Source organism: Tyto alba, unplaced genomic scaffold (genome assembly GCF_018691265.1).
Source record: "Tyto alba isolate M040663 unplaced genomic scaffold, T.alba_DEE_v4.0 Super-Scaffold_21, whole genome shotgun sequence".
NCBI classification, from domain to species: Eukaryota; Metazoa; Chordata; class Aves; order Strigiformes; family Tytonidae; genus Tyto; species Tyto alba.
The window spans coordinates 13,254,968-13,278,269 of NW_024881295.1; the positions used below are offsets into that span (position 1 = coordinate 13,254,968).

General features: G+C 39.1%; 1 protein-coding gene across 2 annotated transcripts in view; it reads right to left on the bottom strand.

Annotated features, from left to right (window-relative positions):
• PIK3C2G (phosphatidylinositol-4-phosphate 3-kinase catalytic subunit type 2 gamma) overlaps positions 1–23,302 on the bottom strand; it is a 317,803-nt gene that overhangs the window by 5,682 nt on the left and 288,819 nt on the right. For both annotated transcript variants that reach the window (XM_042795497.1, XM_032986468.2), the window contains 2 exons: positions 16,871–16,965; positions 982–1,107 (listed from right to left, as the gene is read on the bottom strand). In XM_042795497.1, the coding sequence (XP_042651431.1) occupies positions 982–1,107; positions 16,871–16,965 (221 nt within the window). The remainder of the gene's footprint in view (positions 1–981; positions 1,108–16,870; positions 16,966–23,302) is intronic.

The window sequence follows — 23,302 nt, forward strand, 5'->3', positions numbered from 1 at the left end:
TACTGCAGTACCATAGGGAAGGAAATCTGTCTCAGCTGTAAGCAGCAATACTGCTTGAGGAGCCTACTTACAAAAGTGCTGGAAGTCATCAGCGTAAGTAGGTAACTTTTGTAATCAAGTAGATGTAGGAAAAAAAAAAGAGAAATAGTCAAACCCCAGGACTGGGAAACTAGGAGATAAGGACTCTTGGTCTCAGCCAACTAACTTAAGCTTCGTCATATCTTATCTATGAAACAGGGTGGAGTGGCAATATTTTCCATGCCTTCTACTTTAAAGCCTGCTCAAAGAGCATCTGTAAATTGCTTTGATACGTTTATAATTATTATATATAACAAATCTTCTAATCTCCAATCCTGCCTACTCTTTGAATCTCATCTGCCCTTTCAAAGGAATTTCGTTTATGCCACTTCCTATTCTGTCATAAATGTTTCTCCATACAAATATTTCTTTTCACCCCAGAGGCATGAGCACTTCAGTGGTGTGTGAAATAATTATATATGGCTGTGAACAGCTAGGATTTTGACATAAAAAGCACTCGGCTATTTATTATTGTGTTATCATTTAGGACAGTGACAAACAATTTGGTTGTCTATTTTCAAGTGTGAATTTGAATAACGGCACCTGTTCAATTCATATTTTTGATGTTATTGTACAAATTTGCATCCAAAACAGCCTAGGTTTTGGTGCAATGATGCTTGGTCTCATTTGGCTAACATGTAACTGTGGTTATGGCGTAAGACAGAGCAGTGTGAATAATCCAACTGCTTTCCTGAAGAGAGAGACATAAAAAGATTGTTTCGCTTCTGAGAAAGATGCAAAGGAGTAGACTGTCCCCATTTGTGGTTCATCTTATGTTATGCTCCTTCTTTTTGATTGCACTCATTGCAACAGCTTTAAATGCTGTATTGTTATTTTATTTCAGGAGTGGGCAAAGAAGATAAAACAAGTAAGAAATGGTGGAAGAAAGTGAACAGGACTCACAATTTCATTGTAAGTAGGGTCAGAGCTTTTTGGAGCTGTTCTTGTTTTTCTTCGACTGACCTCATAAGGATCCGGCAGAAGATAAAATTCAGCATGTGCACTTGGGGCAGAGCCATCTGGGAGGCGCTGAAAAACAAAATGGTCATAAATATGAATGTCCATGTTCTAGCAACAAAAACAAATAAAAAGTACCAAATGAAATCTGGACTTTAAGCAGACACAGAAACATATTACATTCTCAGTATTCTCTTGGCTAAATTGGAGTGCTAGTGCAGTAAACAACAGGAATTCTTAGAATTCAGCTTAATATTGAATCAGTAAAATAGAAATGAAATAATACAAGAACAAGATAAAACTGCCTATCTTTAATATTTTATGTTCTGACGGAAAAACCCTTAAGCCTCAATTTACTTCAACTCAGCTTAATCTGATACAAAGTTGAGCCCTTTTCTTCTTCTCCAGAGCAATGCATAGAAACTGGGTTCTAGCCAGTAAGCTCCTATTGATTTTAACCTGTAAGTCTAAGCACTGATGCTGGGGAGAACTGATTGCTTCTAAGGGTGTTTCATAAAGCATATTACTATAGAAGAGCCAGAAGCATTTCCTGCAGCAATATGGGCAGAACAGGATTCTTATAACGACAGTCTTTCCGATCTCTCCCATCACACAGCTGTAAACCATCTTTAATTTTCCAGTTCAAGTTACTGAATGATATTCCAGATATTCCATCTCATGGTAGCTACTCGAGATCAGAGCCAATCTATTAACCACGCTCAATCGTAAGATAATGCTGGTGGGTGGGGAGTTTTTTGATAACTTCTGAACAGATGCAAGGTTATTCCTGAAGCAACATCACAGTTACTCAGAAAACACATTGGTAGTATGAGAGGCTTTAAAAGAACACACAGGAAACTTAGTAATGAAAAAATATGGAACAGGTATCTTGCCAGCATATGTCACTTCGTGCTTGGCTTATGATGAAGCAGAAACCTTTGTGTTGGTAACACAGTGTACTGTCAGAAAGCACAAAATGGGTCATATCAAATTATCAGTAATTTTAACTGTATTATCAACATTTTAGGCAATAAGTTTACCTGACAGCTTATAGGCAACCCAGTGACAGGATGCAAATGAAAATGCAGGCAAAAAGAAGAGGTCTTAAAGTTTGGAACCAATGAACCCAGAGCATTACCCAGGCAATTGCATTTATATTTCCCATTGTAATTTTACATGGCTCAGAATAAAGTAATTTCTCAGATTTTTATTATTCTCAGTATGTGTCTAGACATACAGGGCTTTTTACAGGCACTATCAACAACACATCCTAGTGACAGGAGAAACTGCTGGTGTCCTAGCAATAAATAACTTCTCTATTGGGAAGAAAAACAGTGCTTGTGTGTGTGAGCAACCGGTTCTTGCACAACAAATCTCTGATTTTTGTTATCTAAAAGGATCCTTCAAGGCAAATGATGTGGTCAGCTGCAAAGCTTACTGTTGTTATTGTTAACACGATACATGAAAGGATGCACTACTCAAGTCATTATGTATTGTCAGCACTATGTGAACAATTAATGTTACTATCACTAAGCTTCCTGAACTACATCTGATTTAAAATATACATGGGATTTAGATAGATGGGATTCAATGGCCAAAGTAAGAATGCCATTAAATGGCAATGAAACAAATAGGTATTTTCCTAGGACAGAGTACCATATTCTTAATGTAGGATTTACAGTGTCCATTTGAAAGTCCATCTCTATTGATCTAGGACTATACTAAAACTTCTATCATGGATTACAAACAACAGTAAATTGAACAGTCTCTTAAAAATCAGGAGAAAGAAATGTAGCCTTAAACACCAGTTGAAGCAACCTGGATCCGAGCTGTAAACAAGCTCTTCCCTTCTCAATGAATAGATAAGCGTCACTAACTTGAAGATCAACAGATTTTAGTTTCAAACAAAAAAGGAACATAGTTTTTTTTTTTAAAAAAAGGGGGGGGAGGGAAGGTTATTCTTGAAGAAGACCTTATCAGCTCAGTTTCCGAGGCCCAGAACAATGATCTTCACCATCTCAAGCATGGACATACAGTACAGTCAGAGTCCTGTAAAATGTCAGGCTTTACACATCACCTCAGCAGTATATTGCCTCACCAGGGGCCATGTCAGAGCTAATTTTGAAAGATGAGGTCAGCAGCAGCTGCAGAGGGCACTGTGCTGAGGAGCCCAGGTGGTCAGGAGTGGGCTACAAAGGCAACAGAGAAGATAGCTGCATCGGTCCAGTTCTGCTCCCCTTTGAGCTGCCCAGGTAGGATAGGGTACGGTCATGAGTGCTGGGCCCCCCTGCACACCCCAAGACAACAAAGGCACAGATCACAGCAGCGTCATCTGCATTTGAAATAGGCTCAGTCTGACATTCACCCGCCAGGGAAACAATCCAAGCTGATTGCCCCCTGATTGTGTAACAGGACTGGGATATCCAGAAGCACATGAGATGAATTGAAAAAGAAGTAATAAAATTGTGACGACACCTTTGAGTTGCTCCTTGTACCCTGCTAGCAGTGCTGGCACAATCTCATCCTTTGGCCAACCAACCTTCCTCCACCAGCCGATTCCTCCCAAAATCTAAATCAGGCACTTTGCAGTAGTGCCGTGGCCGCATGAAACATGGACAGAAAACTACTTCCTCACTGTCCCCTTGAACGTAGCTAAATACATGTTGAAAGAGAGGAACGGAAGGAGAGGGTCAAGACAGAAAATCAAAAAAGAGAATATTTTAGTGATTCAGAGAAGGAAACTAAAGGCAGAGCAGTTGCTCTAGGGGCTTTCAGAAGTAAAAGAAAGCCACTCTTCATGAACAGTAGTAATCAGCAGCCAGTCTGGTAGACATAATTTAAACTGCAGCCACCTGAATTGCAACTAGAGATCTCAGTTCTGGTTGTTATGGTTTCCCCCCTCCCCCAGATTTACAGTTAACATTTTCCCCCTTCATCTTTCCTTGCTGAGGAAAGGCAAACAGGCCACTCCAAATTCCAACTCTCCATCTGCAGTGGCACTGTTATGCTATCAAGTGATCAGAAAGCTTCAGCTGAGCACTCTTCAAGCCAGATCACATCTTCCACTTCTCAGCTGCCCTCCTCTGACTCCTGATACGACACAACACATCTAATGAGGGTGTCTCACTATTAAAAATGTTCTGTCCCACTACGCAATAATCATTCAAAACTACAGGTTAAGAGCAGGTATAAATCAGCCATGGATTTACGAGAGCAGAGTATGGGTGGGTTGCATGACGATTTTGTGCAGGCGTCTCTTTTGCTTGGCACAGTAGTTGAATCTTTGTTGGTAAAGAGCCTGCTTCACTGAAGGATTTCTTGAGAAAAGACTTGCAATGGCAGTGGAAGAAGCTGTACTTTGCCAGACCCTCCCTAGCAGGGACAAAGAGGGATCTTGGCAGTTTGAAAATCACAGGGAGAAAACAAGAGTGGGATTAACATGGCAGAAATATTTTTATAAATCTGAAGTAGGTGAAACCTGAAGTAAACTGTTTTAGTAAAACAACAGACATGGCAGGCAAAATCCCAAGCTTTTGGGCGAACTACTCCTTTCTCAGGCTTTCATACCCGAGTTGAGCATTTGTTTGAATAAAGAAGAATGGAGAAAACATCAGAATTTTTTTTTTCTTTCTAAAGATTATGTCTTCTGTTGTATTACAGTGTCACATTCAGTGAGAAAACCCCTGGATTATCCTTTCACTTCTAACTCAGACTGCATTGTTACATTTATAAATTGAGGTAAATATGAAGAATACCTGACCTAAATGCCAGTCTCTCTTGCACAAAAGAATATCTGTTCTGGTGGGCCCATTATAAACACAGAGTAAGATTTCTAGCAGGTCTATGAATAATTCTGAAATCCTGCAAAAACCCCTTTTGTTATTATTAATGACTCAAAAATCACTTATTTCTGTCCATAGTCCAGGCCAGAGGGAAAATCAAAGGGTACCCTGGGAATGCCATTTTGCACTTTAACTACTCTGAAAAACCTTTACAGTTTGAATGTACATGTGATCAAGCAAACAGGAAAAAACAAAGTTCTGGATTTAATTCTATTTATGTTTAATTCTGTAGACATTTCACTAACTCTAAAATAAAGGGAGTTTAATTCCTTTAAAAGAAATTACTCCCAATTTAAATTACTGTCTTTTTGTATGCTCATAAATAAATTCAAGCAATAAAAATCTATAAGGCTGAAAAGATATAAAACCACAGAAATGCCATAGGTCTCCTTGCTATGCCTATGGACAAAAAAAAAAAAAAAAAGTGCTTTTATTCTGTCAATAAAAAATTTTGAGTTGAATTTAGAAGCTGACTCCCTGTGATTTCTTCAAATACAAACAAGCCACGACTAAACAATTTTCTCAGAGAATGGCCTGACTACTTGACCTTGAAAATGACTGATTTTTTTTTAAGAACTCAGTTACAATTGCCTGTATGCATGTTTAAAAATGTAGTTAATTTTTGAAATGTTATTTTCTTCTAAAGTCAAGCAGAAGGTGATGAAAATATTTAAGAATGAGGGCGTTTTAGTGAGAGAAAATAATACTTTGGATTTACTTCTCCCCACATCTGTAATTTAATACTGAGAAACTAATACAGACATGTATCTGTTATGTCCGTGTTCCATTTTTCACTCTGATTTTATTTTCCCAAACCAAAACAGTATTGATATTTATTTACAGAAACCCTCACATATAGGTTATGTCCTGTGTAATTTAATTTTAAATATATTAGCTGTAGCTGGGAAATAATGAATGAAATTAAATTAACGTTTCTACAAGAATTACATTATCCTAATGACTTTTCTCCATTGATCACTACTAGCCATCCACAACTCCCCTTTAAGGATGGATTCTTTGTTAGCGCTACGAAAGGCCCAAGTACTTCAGAATTTGCCATATATTAAACTATGCAATTTAGCAGCCAATATGAATATTGGGCCTTACTTATATGAATTTTAAGGAAAGTTTTATGATTTTTAAAAAATGCACTTTATGATTAATTTATTGCAAAGCGTTTTAAAACTCACCGCTTCCTAAGCGACATCAAATTTCCTTTTTACGTCACTACTGCCTCAAATTTAAAACGTCGTCAGTTTCTTTCAGTGTTAGACATGCAGGTATTTTTCCACCTTTGGTCCTACACTGAAACAGATTGATGGCTCCTGAACATGTCATAGTTCCAGCTGCTGTTCTCTTTTTCTCATCTTTCATTTTCAACCATCTTGACAAAAAAAAAAATGATCAAAGGTAACTTATATTAACTAATGCCACCTTTGCTCCTCTATAAATAACTTCCTTTCTTCCCCCAAAATTAATTTCCTGGATATTTTCAAATCTCAGTTGCTTTCTTCCTCTTCTTCAATGAAAAAAAGAAATTCAGGCTTTAGAAAGGCTCTGATTTCAGTTACTGCCCCAAATTAAAAAAAAAAAAAAAAAATTGTACACTTTGTCTAATAGCTTTAATTCTCAGTTTTGCTATCATTTACCTTCATCTTGTATTTTTCTCTTACATGCACTGCCATGAGTATTTAACATTTATATAATGAAGAAAGGACTACAAAAAATTCCTTAATGTTTAATACTGAGATATCTCTTACAGCTTTAAAAATCATATCACTATAGCAAATGTTTAGAAAAAACCTTCACAGCTACAAAGGAAAATGTTTATATATCAAGTGTAGACATGAGGCACGTTTGATTATTATCCAATAACTGATTAGAAAAAAATCTGGAGAAGAAATCAGCCTTGCACCCCAGTAACCTGTATAAATTACTAGCTGCCTCTTTACTAAATTAAAAGTAGTAAGAAATGTAGAAAACCCATCACTGCTGCTACATTGTCTTTCAGTTTATCTGAGTCCCTGTGTAACTTATCAGAGAAAGGCTAAACCCTGTCTTTATAAGCTGCAGCTTAATTAACAAATACAGCCTCTGCCTTAGAAGAAGAGAACATCCTCTGGGGTAATTCTAAATTTAAAGAGCTGAGAAAATAATCAGCACTAAGACAAGGATATTACAAAGCAAGAGGTTCCTCCAAAAACAGATTAGTAAGATATATAAACCTTCAGGACAAACGGGATTATTGTGTGAACAGGCGGTTGAGTTGTTACTTCATAAATCCTAATGTGGGACTGAAGACCCTTCCTTGTTTTTCCTTTGAGCTCTGCATATCCCAAAGCACTGAACACCTCTATTCTACTCTGCTACTAAGCTTTTAGCTTTCCTGTCACAAATATTTTCAAATTACTTCAAACAAAATTGAAAATAAAATCACATTTGCAGTAATTAAATAATAATTACAGAAGAAGAAAATCCACTATATCACTACAGTACACCCTGCACTGTCTGCTATTGGCATGACAAAACAGAAAAGCAACTGGCCAAAAGCAACTGCAAAATAAGGTATTTTTTTTCCAAACAACTGCTTTTTTCACCTAAAATTTGAAAACATTTAACTGTTTCTATGCAAGATAAGTTTTATTTTATTACATTTTCTGATCCTAATTTTTTCCCCCCTTCTCTGTGGAAAACTTCATTCCTATTCCTAGCTTCTTTCCTAACTTGTGTATGCATCGGGGTATGTACATAAACAGAGAAGGCGCACCGTGACAGAGGTCACTGACACAGATGTCAATTGCAAAGCAACAAAAAAATAAATTAAGTTTATCTCAATTTAATGCAGGGAAATCAAAAGATATGTTGTTTCAGAACGCATATTTCAGAAACAACATACATTTTGTTTCAGGGAAGTTTTGGAAAGCATTTTTTGAGCAGGTGTTTTCTACCTTATCTGGTAGTGTCAGTGGAGCAAGACTCCAGATGGCTTTGTCATTTACTGCGATAAAAATGCAAAGGTGCTCTATCCATGTTATCGATTTGAATCTCCAAATATAGCTTATGTACTTCACGCAGTCCAATACCTTTAACATCCTCATCAACCTGCCTGTTTTGCAGGCAGCTTGTCAGTGCACCAAATGGGCAAACAGTGCCTAATGTGGGTGCTGTTAATTCAAGGAAAAGCAGTGCTTTTGTCACTGTCATTTATTCCAGCCCTTTCTCTTCAAGGTGAAATAAGGCTTTTAGGCAAAAAGTGCAGGTTTCCTGGTTCAGCTTTGTTTGTAGTATAGTAGCAAGGACTTGTGCAGTTAGCTGTTAATAAAAGATTGTATGCTGCATTCCTAGTGGGGAGAACTAGGCTGGCAACAGTAGGGTCTAGAGCCGTCCTGAGTCACAAAACCTCTAAAGAATGAACAGCCAACACTCTCCAAGGCCTCCTGGATGTCAGATGGGAAATACTAACCCTCAGTCACTGAGACAGAAGCAAACCATCACAGCCAAACACCCTACAATGAACACACCAGTTTCAGGCAAAATGTCAAGGTGTTGACCTAATCTGGTGCATACATGAAGCAGGTATGTAGGTTCCCGGTAAATTCTAAGCAGATCCCTGTAATGCTGTCAAAGAGGGAGGATAGAAAGAGGTTCAGCTCATCATATTGTGGACACCTCCTGGTTTGGCTTGGTTAAATTGCCCACACATTGGTGTCTGGCACCATTTGAAACACATAAGATGCTTAAGGTATCCACATAAACTGTCAGACATGACACAGGCCTTACCCCAGACCTTCCCCTTCTGCAGCTGGAGGCCAGATGGGACATGTTAGGTCATCTCCTGTATGCTTAGGAAAACGAATTCGGACTTAGCCTCCACTGATTAAAATGAGTGCTTAGGCATCTAGACTAGAATCCAGTTTATAAAATACTGCTGCTTCATGTCACCTTAGATGACAAAAACTGTGTATGGAGTTGGAAATATGACATAGGCTTTATGGGAAACTGGAACCATTCTGGAGTGGTCATTGGAGGTCAAGCAAGATACTTCATGGTATTCAAAATAGCAATGATCAGGCAAAGGAATTCCATCAGGTCATACATGCATGAACCTTAGTTTCAAACTGAACCCCATTCCAATTAGGCCAAGGCACACAGAATGGGATTTTTGAAATGAACAAGTATTATCTGTTAAATTTTTAACAAAACCAGTTTGGGGTTTTTTTTTGGTTTTTTTTGTTTGTTTTTTTTTTTTTTTTTTTTTTTTTTTTCTTGTAAGGAGAGACAGCTCTGGGAAACAGGCTAGATCCCAAAAGACTCAGGGCTTCATAGGAACTATGCAAAATGCTTCTGATCTGCTTCATTCATTTGAGAGGAAAGCCCATCTAATTCTGCTTAAATGAAATGAATAAAATGAAAGCTGGCCCGTGATACTCGGAAGGTCATAAGTGTTTCTCTTCCAAGCCATTATTTCTATAGTTTTCTGAAACCAGAATCAAACACTTTCAGAAAGGTGAAGAAAGGAACTGAGATGTAGCTCTGACACCCTGTTTAAAAAGAATAAGTTATTGTCTTGATGGTCCAGAAAGAGTTGTATATTAAGACAGACAAAATCCCAAAAGAAATGGGGAAGAATTTGTACAACTATGTGACTATGACTGACTATAACTGGTAAAACAGGCTCTTGCCCTTTACTGACCATCGGCAGTAGCAGACAAAGAGGGCTAGGATGTAACTCCAGCAAGTAATGACATATCTTTGTGTGGGCTTACTACTATTTCTGAATTAACAATAGAGAAAAAGATGTCTTAGAACGTCTTGTGCCCCTAACCTAGGTTACTCAAAGCTTAAGTCTAGCTCCCGAGCTCTGATACCCCTCTAATACTTCACCAGTGCTCAGGACTAGATTATGGGGTGCTTCACTTCACGTATCATGTGGGTATAAAAAAGTTACCAAGGCTGCAAAAATAATATAAAAGAAGGCGACTGTATAACCAGAAGTGAGAATGTATTAAATGTACAAGTCCCTGCAAAAGATGTGAGCAAGAATCACACAGAAGTTTTTTTCCAAAAGAGGAGGTGGCAAGATATGTTCTGGATTCCTGAACCACATGCTGCATTACTCTAAGTCATTTATACTCCGCTTTTTTTGCATAGATAAAAGAAATCAAGATTCGGTCATACTTTATTTTATTTTGTGGATAAATGATGTTGGTGCAGGGTGTAGAATGCAGAGAGCCGATTTCATGGACAAATCTCTGAAACTTTTATTTCAGAATTACCACTAAGCCTCTGAGGAAGCAAAGTTCTGTTGCTTTCAACCCTGTTATTATTGTTTTGCTTGGAACATTTAATTTTCAGTCACTGAGTCTATGACACTGTTTGAGATAACACTGATCTAGTTTGGACCCTTAGAAACACAGATCCCATAATTTCTTCTCTCTTGAATAAAGCACAGAGGAGAGCAAATACTTAAGGCAAATCCCCATTTCTCTTTTCTTTTGAAATCACTTAGGATTAACACCATTGTTGCCTGTTAGAACACATGAAAGAAAATTAGCCTTTGAGAAAAGAAACACAAGCAAATGCTGCTGTTCTGTTTCTATATTTTTGTCACATACATATTATTTTCTCTCCTTTCCTAGGCACAGATAGTAAATGAATATAAAAATGCATAAAGAAATAATGACACTGTTATCGGCGTCTTCACTTTGCATTATTTCTCTTCTAAATTTCTTAATTAGCTAAAAAAGTCTGTATATGCTTGATCCAGACTATTTTTAATTTCTCAATCTGTACAGAGCTCTCTCTTCTTTAGATTATTTTACATCTTGCCATCTCACTTTGTAAGAAAGCATTTCATTATAAGATGCATGCAATTTCTGCTCCTTAATTACCTCTCATTACTTCTACTTACGCTTTTGCTCAATGTCCTAAATAATTCCTCTTGAACCCAGTTATCTTCTCCCTTAAATATTTGCACAGTTGACTTGTGTCCTTGTTAGTCTGTTCTTAACTAAGTTAAGTTTTAGTAACAATAAATCACTCGTGAAGAATCAATCACTCCCAAGTAACCCTACTGAGAACTGTCCTTTGAACTTGTATTCTAGTTTTGAAAAAGTGCCCTGAGAGAAATATTTTGCTATCAAAGCCTTACAATGATGAACTACTTTCTTTTTTCACCATGACACCAGGATCTGGCCTTTCTCATTGGCATCTCTCATAGCAACCTCATGTCTCACCATTTGCTTGTTTTATCTTCACATTACTGTGGGATATAGATCTATACCTCCCTGAGGAAATACTTTTCATTTGTCCAAGATGGTTGCAGGGTTCTGGAAATTACTTGTATTCTCTTGATCTTGTTCTGTCTCCACTATTATTTTTAATGTTTTCTTCATTTACAACCAGTGGCATATTTAATTTATGTTCACCTTCATCTCCCAGATCACTCATATTATTAAACAGAGCTCACTGTTTGTTGTTGGATTTTTTTTTTCTTATTCAACATATATCAGCTACGTAGGGAATTACTTATTTAAAAATTAGCAGTTAAAATTTAGAGCTGAGGCAGTACTGCAACTATGACAGATTAAAGGGTTTAACAAGAAATAATATCACAACTTTCTGTACAACATATTTGTCAAACACCCTTCATAACAAATATGTTGGAAACCAACAGTAATCCCTGGGCCACAAGAACAGACCTCATCTCTTCCCAGTTTAAACTACTGCTGAGTAGTAATACCCTTGGTTTATAGATGTCAGCTAATTTTCAGTCCAAATGAGAACATAGTCTATCTAGGCTAATTTCCATTCACTTTTAAAATAAAAACATTTTCTATGAGTATAAAATTAAAATCAAATTATTTATAAGCTGGAGTTAGTACAAGAGCTTTCTTTCCATGGCTTTTTATTTTGTTTTCCTGTGCCAGTCTAGGGAGAACTCCATCTGAACGTGTTACCTCCCTCCGTCAACCAAGCTGCTGATTTAATTCTGTCACCAATACTTTCTGAAGGACTTTTGTTCAGCTCAAAGAGATTTTTTGCACTTGCTTTCCGCCCCTCCTGCACGAATGACCAGGCTTGGCCTACCTACGCAACTTCTTCCCAATCCATGTTGGCTCATCTATGGGCCGCCATAAAGCAAGCAGAATACATTCATAATATTCTGAAAGGATAACGTGGCATTTTATTTAATTGGCAGGCATTGCATTGCTGGCAGGTAATATATTTTCCATTTAAATCTATATAATTCATAAAGTGTAAAAGTTAGTGGGCCCGTGAAAGGAATAGTGGGAACCAACTAAGACCGAACAAAAATCCCCACCCCTTACGCACCTCGAGCTAGAGACAAAACCCAGCAAAGGCAGCAGACCATCTACCTGAACTGTACATGGGAACTTCCCTACAGACCTAGACACAGATTTCATCCCCATTGATTAGGGAAAAACATGTCTCACATTTCTTCCCAACTCACTTAAGCCATCATGTCTCACAAATGTTTTTGGAAGCAATTTGTACTCAAGAGATGTAGGACACAAAATGGAAAGAGGCTGGATGTCTGTGTAAGCCTAAAGCTGATTACTAATTTGTCACCCACGTATCAGTTATCCCAGAATCATTAATCACCAAGAGTGGTACATGACAGCTCCAGAGCTTTTATTAAAGGAAAGCTGGAAGTAGTTTTGGAAAGTACTGTAGGAGTTTATTTTTCTTCCAGCAAATTTTCCCCCTGTAAAATTGGTTCTGAATTCATCACCCACCCACACTTTCCTGAATTCTAGTAACATTTTACATTTATTGGCATGAGGTTCAGGATAAGTTGGCTTTGTTTCTCCTCCCCACTACCCCTGAGGAGTTATTCTGTCCATAAGAAGTAACAGGCAAAAATGTTTAGCAGCAAGTATTGAAAGTTTAGCTGCTTATCTAGAAAAACAGGGCATGCCTGAAGTCATGGCAATGAAGTCAGCAGACAAAGCAGACTTCCTTCTGAGCCAGCACTGAACCACTGTTCCCTTCTGGTTCTCTGCAAAGCAGGAAAAGAAATACATTAGCCAACCTTTTGTGAACTTCAGAAATGGTGATTTCTTTTGCCTCAGGTGCCTTTTTGAACAGACAAGCAAGTGGAGCAGTGCAGCAGTAAGCAGTCTATGCTAACCCATGGTCCATTCCGTGTAAGGTCCGGTATGGTCCTGATATCCCCCATTCTCTGTGTTGGTTAATACAGATAAATGGAACTGAACTTGAGCATTTCAAGTTCAAAACCTGTGTGTCTTTCAGTTTTCCTAAATCCACCTCCACAGCTTCTACACAGACCTGGGAGCTTATGTTTTTAAGTTAGACTCTCAGGCTTTCTTCCTAATACTCCCCCTGTGCTCCTATTCCTGCCTGCTGCTGTTTTTCCAAGTATTGTGCTGTGACAACTGGACTGGTTTTGTTCTTAGCTAACAAGTCCTTTTGCATGCCAAAACAAACCTTCCCTGGGGCTCCTGTTCTCCTAACAGCACTTATTGCACCTTGCCAGGTACTGTGCTACTGTGTTTGTAGGAGAAGCCTGCCCTGTCTCATCCCCTGCAGCTGCCACATCTTCCATGACTCGAGGCAAACTCTCCTGGTCTCTTCATATAACCTCTCTGGTTTTCATCCCTACGCAAAGGTTTCCTTCTAGCCCAGCTTCACTTTATTAAGGCAGTATTGCATCTACTGCCTATGCACAAAGTGCCCAGTGTTCCACGGTCTGCATTTGAGTGGAGCAAGTAATGACCCAAGAGGTTGACTTAGAACTATGTAATATACGTGTTTGGTAAATTGCATTTTATTAGCATCATCGCTTTTGTATGTTTGAAAATTGGAATTAAAGTTTTTTCTTCAGTACTCACGGTGATGCTGTTCAAATCATAAGTAGAAGCAACGAGCCTGATGCAAGTGACCTGACTTACAGAATCTCAGGATTCAAATAAAACTATGAATTTCTGAGGAAAATCTTGAGACTGGAATATTGTTAGTATCTTATATATATCTATATTTAACAGAACTCACCTCCATTGTGCACCTACAGTCTTAAACCGCAGAAAAACATTTGCAACTGGTCTTACGTCTCTCTGTTCAAACAGTTTCTCTGTCTGCAGTGCTGGTCTAGATGCAGGTATTTTCTCAGGGAAAAAAAAAAAATAGCTTGTGCTTTACATGAGGTTAGATTAGATTAACGGTCCTTCCCAGTCACAAAATCTATAAGGCTGTCCTACTCCATTGCTGGCTTTTGAAGCATTTTTGATAGAGTTTTCTTCAAGCAGGACTGGCTTTCGTAAGACATGACTGAAATGCTGATGAGAGGACATGGGAGAGGACATTCTGAAGCAGATCTAGGGATGACTGACTTGTACATCTGCAGCAAATTTGCCACATGTGGATGCATCAGATCAAAAGTGCCTGCACTGCAGAGTCCATGCATGCACCCTCATAAGACAGTCCTCTGGCAGGTCTGCACTAGACCAATGCTCTCTCAACTGCTATAGTGTTTTTCATCTATGGAATATGACATGAATGGGGTTAGAGTCATGAATAAGCCTGCAAAGACGTAGCATTGCACTATTTTGACTTCGTCCTTTAAAAAAACTATGTGACACTTGACAATGGCTATAAACAACACCATCTCCTTAGGGATTTTCTTGTGCTGTGTATATTAATATAGGATTTGCACAGCAGGATCTAGATCTCCTGTTAAAACCCCTAGAAGTAAGCCCACACAAATAGTACATAAAATTTATTTACATGACTCAAAAGTCTCTATCACAGTTCCTGTCAGTTCTGTGAAGCTACATTTAGGATTAATTTGGCCCACTACAATTATTTTCACATCTGAATATATCATAAAATCTCTATAAAGAGATAAATTATATGGAGAAGAGCAGCACAAAAATTATTTACTATAAATTATGAAATAAAACAAGATAGCGAAGTAATCTCTGCACAGATGAACCACTAAAATATAATTAGTGAGACTCTGTGAATGAATGAATATACCTGAAATAGCTTTAACTTGTCTTGAATAAGATATGATCTTGGCATACTTTTAAAATCCCTGTTGAGCTCAACCAAAAAAAAAAAAAAAAAGGCAAAGGAAAGGAAAAGGAAAAGAAAGCATGTCAGAGAGATTGATCTATATGACTGGAAAGCTGAGGAGATAATTAATGGGGTAAAGAACCCTTTTGTTATAGGTTACTAGTCTGAAGGCAGTTCAGTATCACAGTGCCCCAAAGCACTACTATTTCATATTTCAGATCAGATGACGATGGATGGATGGATGCAAGCAAGGAATTGGAGGCCCAGGATTTAAACACGATTGCCTAAGTTAGGCTGCTAAAACAATGACCTTATTTTCAAGTCATGAAACATTGCTAGTGTTGTTGAATTGGATTCCTAAGACTTCTCTGCAAACTCACTAAAATGGGTTTGATTTAAGTCACCTACTTTCAAAAGCTAGATAATAACTTAAAGTTGCATTGTCTCTTTCCATAATGAAGTGAACTGAACCCTAGATTTTATTTTTGCTATATACAGCTATCTATGCTGTAATTTATTTTCATTTAATTAAATGGCTGAAACTTTCTTAGTTAAAGAACACGGTTAGGAGCCTATACACTAAAAATTATGGAAACAAGGAGAAAGACTATTTCCAACAACTGTAGCTCTGTTTGTGTGCATCTCCACATCACCCCTCTGAACTCACAGTGACATCATCAGCATGGCAATCACTTAAATATACCCCTCCCACCAATTAGAACTTTACCAGAAGTTTATTAAAGTCACTTAGCTTTAAAAAGCACAATAGAAAAAAATAAAGAGAGTTTTATACTATATCCAGAAGGTACAGTTCATATGAATTGGACCTGCCAGTGGAGGCTGATCTCACCTGTCAAGGTGGCACACAGGAAACAAAAGACAAATCTCTCAGGACAGAGACTTACTGGGTGTTCTAGACCAGAATGAACATGCTTGAATTTCAAATCAGAAGCCAGAGCAGCCAACAGAGAACAGTTGGAGCTACGTAAGCCTCATGTGTCTCATATAACTAATTAAACATTCAGCCTCATTTTATTCCTGGCTGGTGCTCACACAGCTCCTCAGTTTGGCCCCATTTAGGGAAAGAGATTGCAAGCCATTTTGGGATGGAGGTAGCATGAGTGTATGCAATGAGAACCCACAACAGCTAATAAAGGCTTTAATCTCCTGGCTAAACACAGTGAAGGATCTCTTTGCCACAGCCGTTATTTGAGACTTGAGCAATTGGGAATTCAAGAGCACATCTAGGTGGCCAAACTCATTATGAAACAGCAGACAGGCTGCTTCAGCTGACAGATCGCACACAGCACCAGCTAGACCTCTCAAGTTATCCTCAGCAGCCACTTTCACCTGCCTTGTGCCACAGGCACCCTGCCAGCTTCCCCCTCCCATAGCCTGGCTCCAGAAAAGCACATCATTCACCACTTAGCCTTAGAGCATGTTACAAAGCTGAGCATCATCCCCACCAAGTGACATGGCTTCTTAGAATACACCACTGCTCCCTCTGCTGAGTTCTTCCCTGTTCACAGACCAGTCATGCCAGACTTGAAAGAAATGTATGGATAATCAATAAATAACACCAGACTGATATGCCACAAAAAGTCATGCTGCTGCATGATGCCTTGTGTCTGACTGGTATCAAAATGTGTCAGCTGAACGGGCCAAAACAGTCATCAGAATTGGTTTTCTACATGGCCTGGAAAAGGTCATTACCAGCCATTAAGGAAACCCAGTTTCTGTATCTGCCCCATACCCGTAACCATACTGAAGGAGCTCAGAAGGAAAAAGCAAAAGTTAAATAACGACAAAAGAACATCATCATTATTTTGAGTTAAAATTAATTAACCCATAAAGGCTGCTTAAGGATTAATGTTTTCACAGTACTCTGCAAATGCAAGGACTTATGAGTTATAGATTATGATAAAAATACTCACAATGTTCCTCATGTGTTTCAACATTATTGTCAGACGGGTGTTCTCGTAGGAAATGACTAATTGTACTCCAGGCTTATGATCAGTTGACTGATGACCTAAAAAAGGTGAGATAGTTTGAGCCTTTAGTTAACAGCTCGGAGGAACTGTAAAATACTGCAGTACACATGAACTAATATATAAAAAGAACCTATTGTGTCCTTAAATCAGGGATGAAATTAGAAATACAGTGTCGTCGTTTGAGCCTACACAGCAGCTAAACGCCCCGCAGCCGCTCACCCACCCTCCCCCCACTTGGGAATGGGGAGAGAACAGGAGGGGCAAAGGGAGACTCGTGGGTTGAGATAAAAACAGTTTAATAAAAGTAACAGAATAATATGGTGACACCAGTATCAACGGGTAATGGACGATACAGCTGCTCACCACCCACCTGCTCCCAGCCAAGCGATCCCAAACACCAAGGCCCCACAGCCACACTCCCAGAAGTGAGAGCCCCTCGCAGCCCGCTCCTGCCTTTATATAGTGAGTGCAGTGTCACGTGACATGGACTATCGGCCAATCGGGGCCCAGCCCTCCAGCTGTGCTCCCCCCGCCCCCGCACACAGGTGAGGGCACTGGGACCTGGGGAGCCCCTGGGGTCTCAGGGGGCTGCAGCTCCTCCCGCTGCCAGACCAACGGGAGCTCTAGGCCAGCCCCAACCAGGACACACAGATAAGGAGCGTGATGGAATAAAGTGGTCAGGCATGCAGTGCTCATTTTCTTTCCTGTTTATACACTGATAGTGAGAAGTTTTGTTTTCTAATTGCCATCAATCTGAATTTCATTGGAAAATTTATGCTTGAGTAACAACTAATTGTTGGGGGGAGGTGTTTGGTAATCACTGATGACACTAGTCTGTATTGTTGCAATTCTTCTGCCTGGTTAAAAACATAGCTTTTTTTTTTTTTTTTTTTTTTTTTTTTCCCAGTTCTCAGCAGAAAGAAAAAAAAAAAAGGAGAAAAAGAAAAAAAAGAGGAAGTTTCCAGACCAGTTCCAAAACAACTGTTACAGAAACAACATCTATATCTATCATACACAAATTCTCCCTCCCCCATTCTGTATTTTTCCTGTTCCAGGCTGGTTTTCATGCAATCCATTGCTTTCATAGATTTTTCTACTAAGATGCATTTACAGTTTGATTCTGTTCCCACTGAAAAACGCATTTTTCAGTTTCCAAGCAAGAAGGATCAATCTCATAATGTGGAAGAAATGATTAAGCATATCCTGTTCCTTAGTTCTGCAAGAGGCATTGAGCCAGCTGTCTTCACTGCCAAAAAGGTGTGTCCTTGAATTTGGCTAAGTAACGTGGCTTACCTGCCTCACAGAGACAGCAGAGAAAATACAGATGGCTTTTACTGCAGTGTACCTGGTAGCGGTGGACACAACCTCCTCTCATCGGTACCTATCTCACCTTCTTATTTGGCAGTGTTAAGCCTGAGCATGGCAGACATGAGCCATTCTGCCTGCCTTGGCCTGAGACCCGGTGTTCTCCCCCTGTGGTCATCATCAAAGGCAGTCCAGACACGGCCTGTGTGAACTAGCCTGGTTTGCTTAGGCATACAGGGCTTCATTTAATTAGACCAAACCTGTATTACAACCAGTATCATATATTTACTATACTTGCAAAAACAATAACTCAATCCTTTTAGCCTTATGACAAAACATTTATCTCTCATCAGCTGGGCTCTGTTCTGCCCACCTCCCTGTTAAAGCAGTAGCTGACCTGGAGACCCCAGGCAGAAAAGTCCTTCTCCCTTGCATGCACATCGAGATCTGCCACTGACACACCAGCGTTAAATCCACCGTGGGGTAAGATGATCACACGAGACAAAACAATATAGTCGTAATTAATTCTTTAAATAGAAACATATCTTTCAAGAAGCAGAAGGAATGAGAAAGGATGACAAGAATGAAAGAACTACCATCATTCGTGAGGCTTATGCACTAGTAAGAAGACACTTTTTAGAGAGTATCAGAAGTGTTCATCCTCAACAGCGGGCAGGGTTCCCATGTCTTCCTTTCAGCCCCGTCAGACACCTGTGCACTCCCTGTCATGCTCGTGCTCTCTCTTTTCCACAGGTGCACCAGAGCTCTCACAGACAGGGTTGTAAGAGCAAGAAATCAAACTCCCTCTCCTCAGCCTTTACTCTGTTGTTCACCACAGGAGGCAGGGGAAGTTATAATGAATGAGCCACATTGGTTGTATTTTTCTGAAGAAACCAAATGTGTAACCTCTAGTGAACAGAGGCTAAAATAACCACTAAGCAGACAGAATTACAATATTCTCAGGTGCTACTGACAGCCAGAAAGCTAGTGCAATTGCCATTTATCCTAAGGAAAGGAATTAAAATGAATTAAAAATAACACAGTGTGTTATACACAACTGCCATAATACAATTTTTCCAGGCAGCCTGGATATCAACCCTTCTTGGTTTCTGATGTTTGGGCTGGAATTTTAGAATATTAATCCATCTCCAATTTCTTCCATTTAGAGACCAAAAAATACATTTTTAATCACATCCTAATTAGAGAAGAGCCTGAAACAGACTCTTGAAGAATTGAGATCTTATGAAGAAATCACCAGGCTGGGACTTAGAAGACTGAGGTGAAGTTCTTCATTTGTTATTCTCCTTTATGAACTTTGACAAATCAGACTGTACCTCATTTCATTTCTTGTTGTATGCAAATAAGGACAGAGAGGTGTAGGGGATGAAAACTCCATGAACCAGTCAATGCTGAGTTTTTTTTCCAGGGTAACAAAAAGACCATAGAAAATGGCTCTTCCCTCCACCATGCAAAACCATTTTACAACATTTTAAGTTGTGGGGCCTTTCCCCTTTAAGTTGCAACAGGGAAAGTAGAATCCTAGAGCATTAAAGACAGTGTAACACGAGAGGAGTCATGTCTTAACATAGGGGCACAATTCAGTGGTAGGGCTCTGTTAATTTTGTGAATTGCAGTGGGTCATCCTGTGCAGTTCAGCAAGAGCAACAGATTTCAGATGTTAAATTACAACACTTGAATTCATCTGAACACCTTGCCTTTTTTTTCTTACCGGCATTACCAGGGCTTTTTTCTGCATTACTTAGGTTTTATAGTGCGAATGCTTATATTGAGTCAAAGAATTTCTCTGTGGGAGCTGGTGTTTTCATATATAAAAAACCCCAAATGTAAATAAGTTTCTAAGTAAGCTGAAAATAATGAAAAACTTGGGAGGGGAAAATGCATTTCTAATTGAGTATGTAATATGAAGTGTGAAACAGGCACTGTGGGCATGGCTTTTACTAAAATGTTTGCTCTTGCTATGTAATAAATTGATCAGTATTGGAAAAAATAAAAATGTTAAAAGGAAGGGAAAGAAAAAAAATGTCAGAGTGCAGGGAATCTGATAAACATGGAAGAAACTTCTATTGCTTATATTTCATAATAAAAGACAGTTACTGTTAGCTACACTCAGCTGTTATATTTTAGGTTTTCCCACATTCAGTGCTAAATCATAGTCTCTTTGAAGTCTAGGTGATTTTAGCTTCAAATGATAATAAAATACACATACAGTAATTAACTCCAGTCTATCCAGCTTGGGCAGATGGACTTGAGCTCAGGCCCTGCATTTTTAGGAACTGTCATGCTCTACTTGCACTCCTTCACAGGCAAAGACCAAATGCTGGTCTGTTGTAGATACAGGACAAAGCTCCACTGACTTCAGCTGATGCAAGATTTCCCTTCCAGGGATTGATTCTTCACTCACTGGTTTCAATGCAAAGCTGACAAATACCAAGCAGGGACCCTGGAGCACTTGTAGCATTTTCCTATATGACTTGTGCCTGTGTGTCCCAGCACTGCACTAGAAGTCAGCCACCAAACCCTACTGCAGAAAAACTCACTGTGACAGTTTATAACCTCTTTTATCAAGGAATATAAACACTAGAAAACTGTGGGTCCTTTCTTCTTTTTGAATGACAAAATTAAGGCAATTAGTGTTCAAATTTCTACTGGAGGTGGAATGATCTTCAGAGTAGTCAAGTATGCAGTTATTTTCTTTACCTTGATGGTCTTCTCTAGCATGTTGGAGAACTACCAGCTCTATATCATTTGTGCAATGTTTTCATTAGCAGCATTTAAAAATAAGCTCTGTATTACACTTTGAACAGTGCATGAGAAATATAAAGTGGGGAAGATGCTACATAGAAGATTGACAAAATCAATGGGGAAACTATAATTTAATAATACCTTGTATTTCACACGTGGATGGCAAAGCAATGTGAGAACACTAATTAACTAAGTGTCACAGCACTACTGTTAGGAAGTTGAGTATTATTCTGTATTCTGCACCCTCAGATTCTTCTTAGACCTTTCTTCCTGGTGACATCCGCTTTTGACATCTGGCACCAAAGGGGACTGGAACCTGTTTGGTTTTCCAGGGCCAGCATGGAATGCCCCAAGCCAACCATCTGCCTGCTGTAGCTACAGCTACAGCTTGGGTTTTTGAGCCTCCAGTGTACCCAACTTCAGATAGTCAGCTGTAAATACATTAACTATCTCACTGGTTTTGTCCTGCAAGCCATCAAGAGGTGCTTATGGCCCGCAGAAGAGCCTAAATGCAACTAAAGTAGGAATGTGAGTTGTGGCAAAATATCAAGAATGAGCAACTGCAGCAGATTGAAACACTCCATAACATGAGCAAACTCTCCTCAGGGACTATTCATGAGGACTGTGATTCTGCATCGAGAAGTATACTGTATGATAGCCTTTTCTGAAAGCTTGGCTCTTCCTTTAGAAGGACACAGAGCCAGCTTTTCTGCTGCACTAAATGGACAGAAGCCCACTGAAATGCATGTAGTAGTAATCAAACATGCCACAACTAGACCTGGATTGTGCACTGTTCTAACTAATAGCAAAGACTTCATGACTTCATAACTTTGGCAAAACAGACTGAATTATTACTATATTCAGGAGATATAAACTCAAGAGAAGAAAAATAAACAAGATTGATATAAAAATGTTTTTGATAGATTTTCTTTCTTCCTGTTTTTAAAGGGCCTTTATAAAAGGCTGCCTGTGAAATCATTCCTGATATCTGCTCTCACTCCCTTGTAGTGAGCTTGGTATAATGAAATGCTGACAACATTCAGTGTAATTCAGAATTCACCCCACTGGGAGTACTGAATCAGTATTCTTGTCAAAGTAAATTTAGCACTGATTTTTAATCTCTTCATTGCTAGGAGCATGGTACAAATTCATAAATTTTAATTTTTATTTTACTTTAGTAAGTGTAATTACCTACAACATTTATAAATTAAAGCAGTGTAAGAGAAAGATGCTGTCCTGATCAAAATTCATAACCTGCTTCTATTGGGCATTCATTTCATTTTATATTGATCCTAACTAAGAGACAGATGATTTTCTTGAGTAAAGGCTGAGAGAGAAATCACCAGATTCATGGAAAGCTACAGCCCATATTAAACCTGAGTTATTCTTCAAAACAGGCAAAAATTAAGGCCCTTATAAGCTCACAAAGCAATGAAAGCTGTTGGGGACATATTCTTTTAATGGAAACTGCCTGTTTCCTGCAGGCTCAGTGAACTTAATTCCTGCTCCAGACTGACTATGGCATTACTACAGGGCTTACCTTCAAATCAGGGGTGTTTCAGGGCACCCTCAGCAAACAAGAGCCTCTAGGGCCACTGTGCCCTTCCCAGCAACACCTTGTTTGCTACTTGGCAGCTTGAGATGATCAGCCACCTCTTGCCTTAGCTGGACTTGAGTCTTCTCCTTCTCAAAGGACAGATGATAATAGGGTGCAGAATGCCATGCAGCAAAGATCTGAATGATCTAGCTAGGGTGTGACAGCAGCCTAACTCCAGCAACATGGGACAAAGCATAGACTAAAATATATGAAAATAATTTTTCAGGTGGGTAATTAGCATGTGTGTGGCTGGTCTTCCTCTGACAACTGAGCTAGCTCATTTACAGCTAAACTCACCTACTTCCACAGTTCACTGCAACTGACTGTTAGCCAGGTGCATTCCCTTCCTCACTGACCAGAAATGCTGCCATACCCAGAACATCTCAGCCCATTATTCACGTTCTCTGTTTTTAGAGTCTAAACTCATTGGGTCCTGATTTGGACCTTGTGTGCTGCTGATATTCTATCAATAAACGATGGTGATGAATTTTCTAGGCCAAAGGGAGGTGGGATTTTTGTGTTTTTTTTTTCCTCCTATGTTAAACAAAGGTTTTGCTCTGAGTCTAGAATGGAAGTGTCCAAACTTCAAAAGACAGAGTTCCTGAGCAGGAAAAAAATAATCCCTCTACATCCATACTGCTTGAGGCCAGAAACACATTAATCTCCCCCCGACCAGGTTGTGACCTTCACCTCCACTAACTGTATAGTGA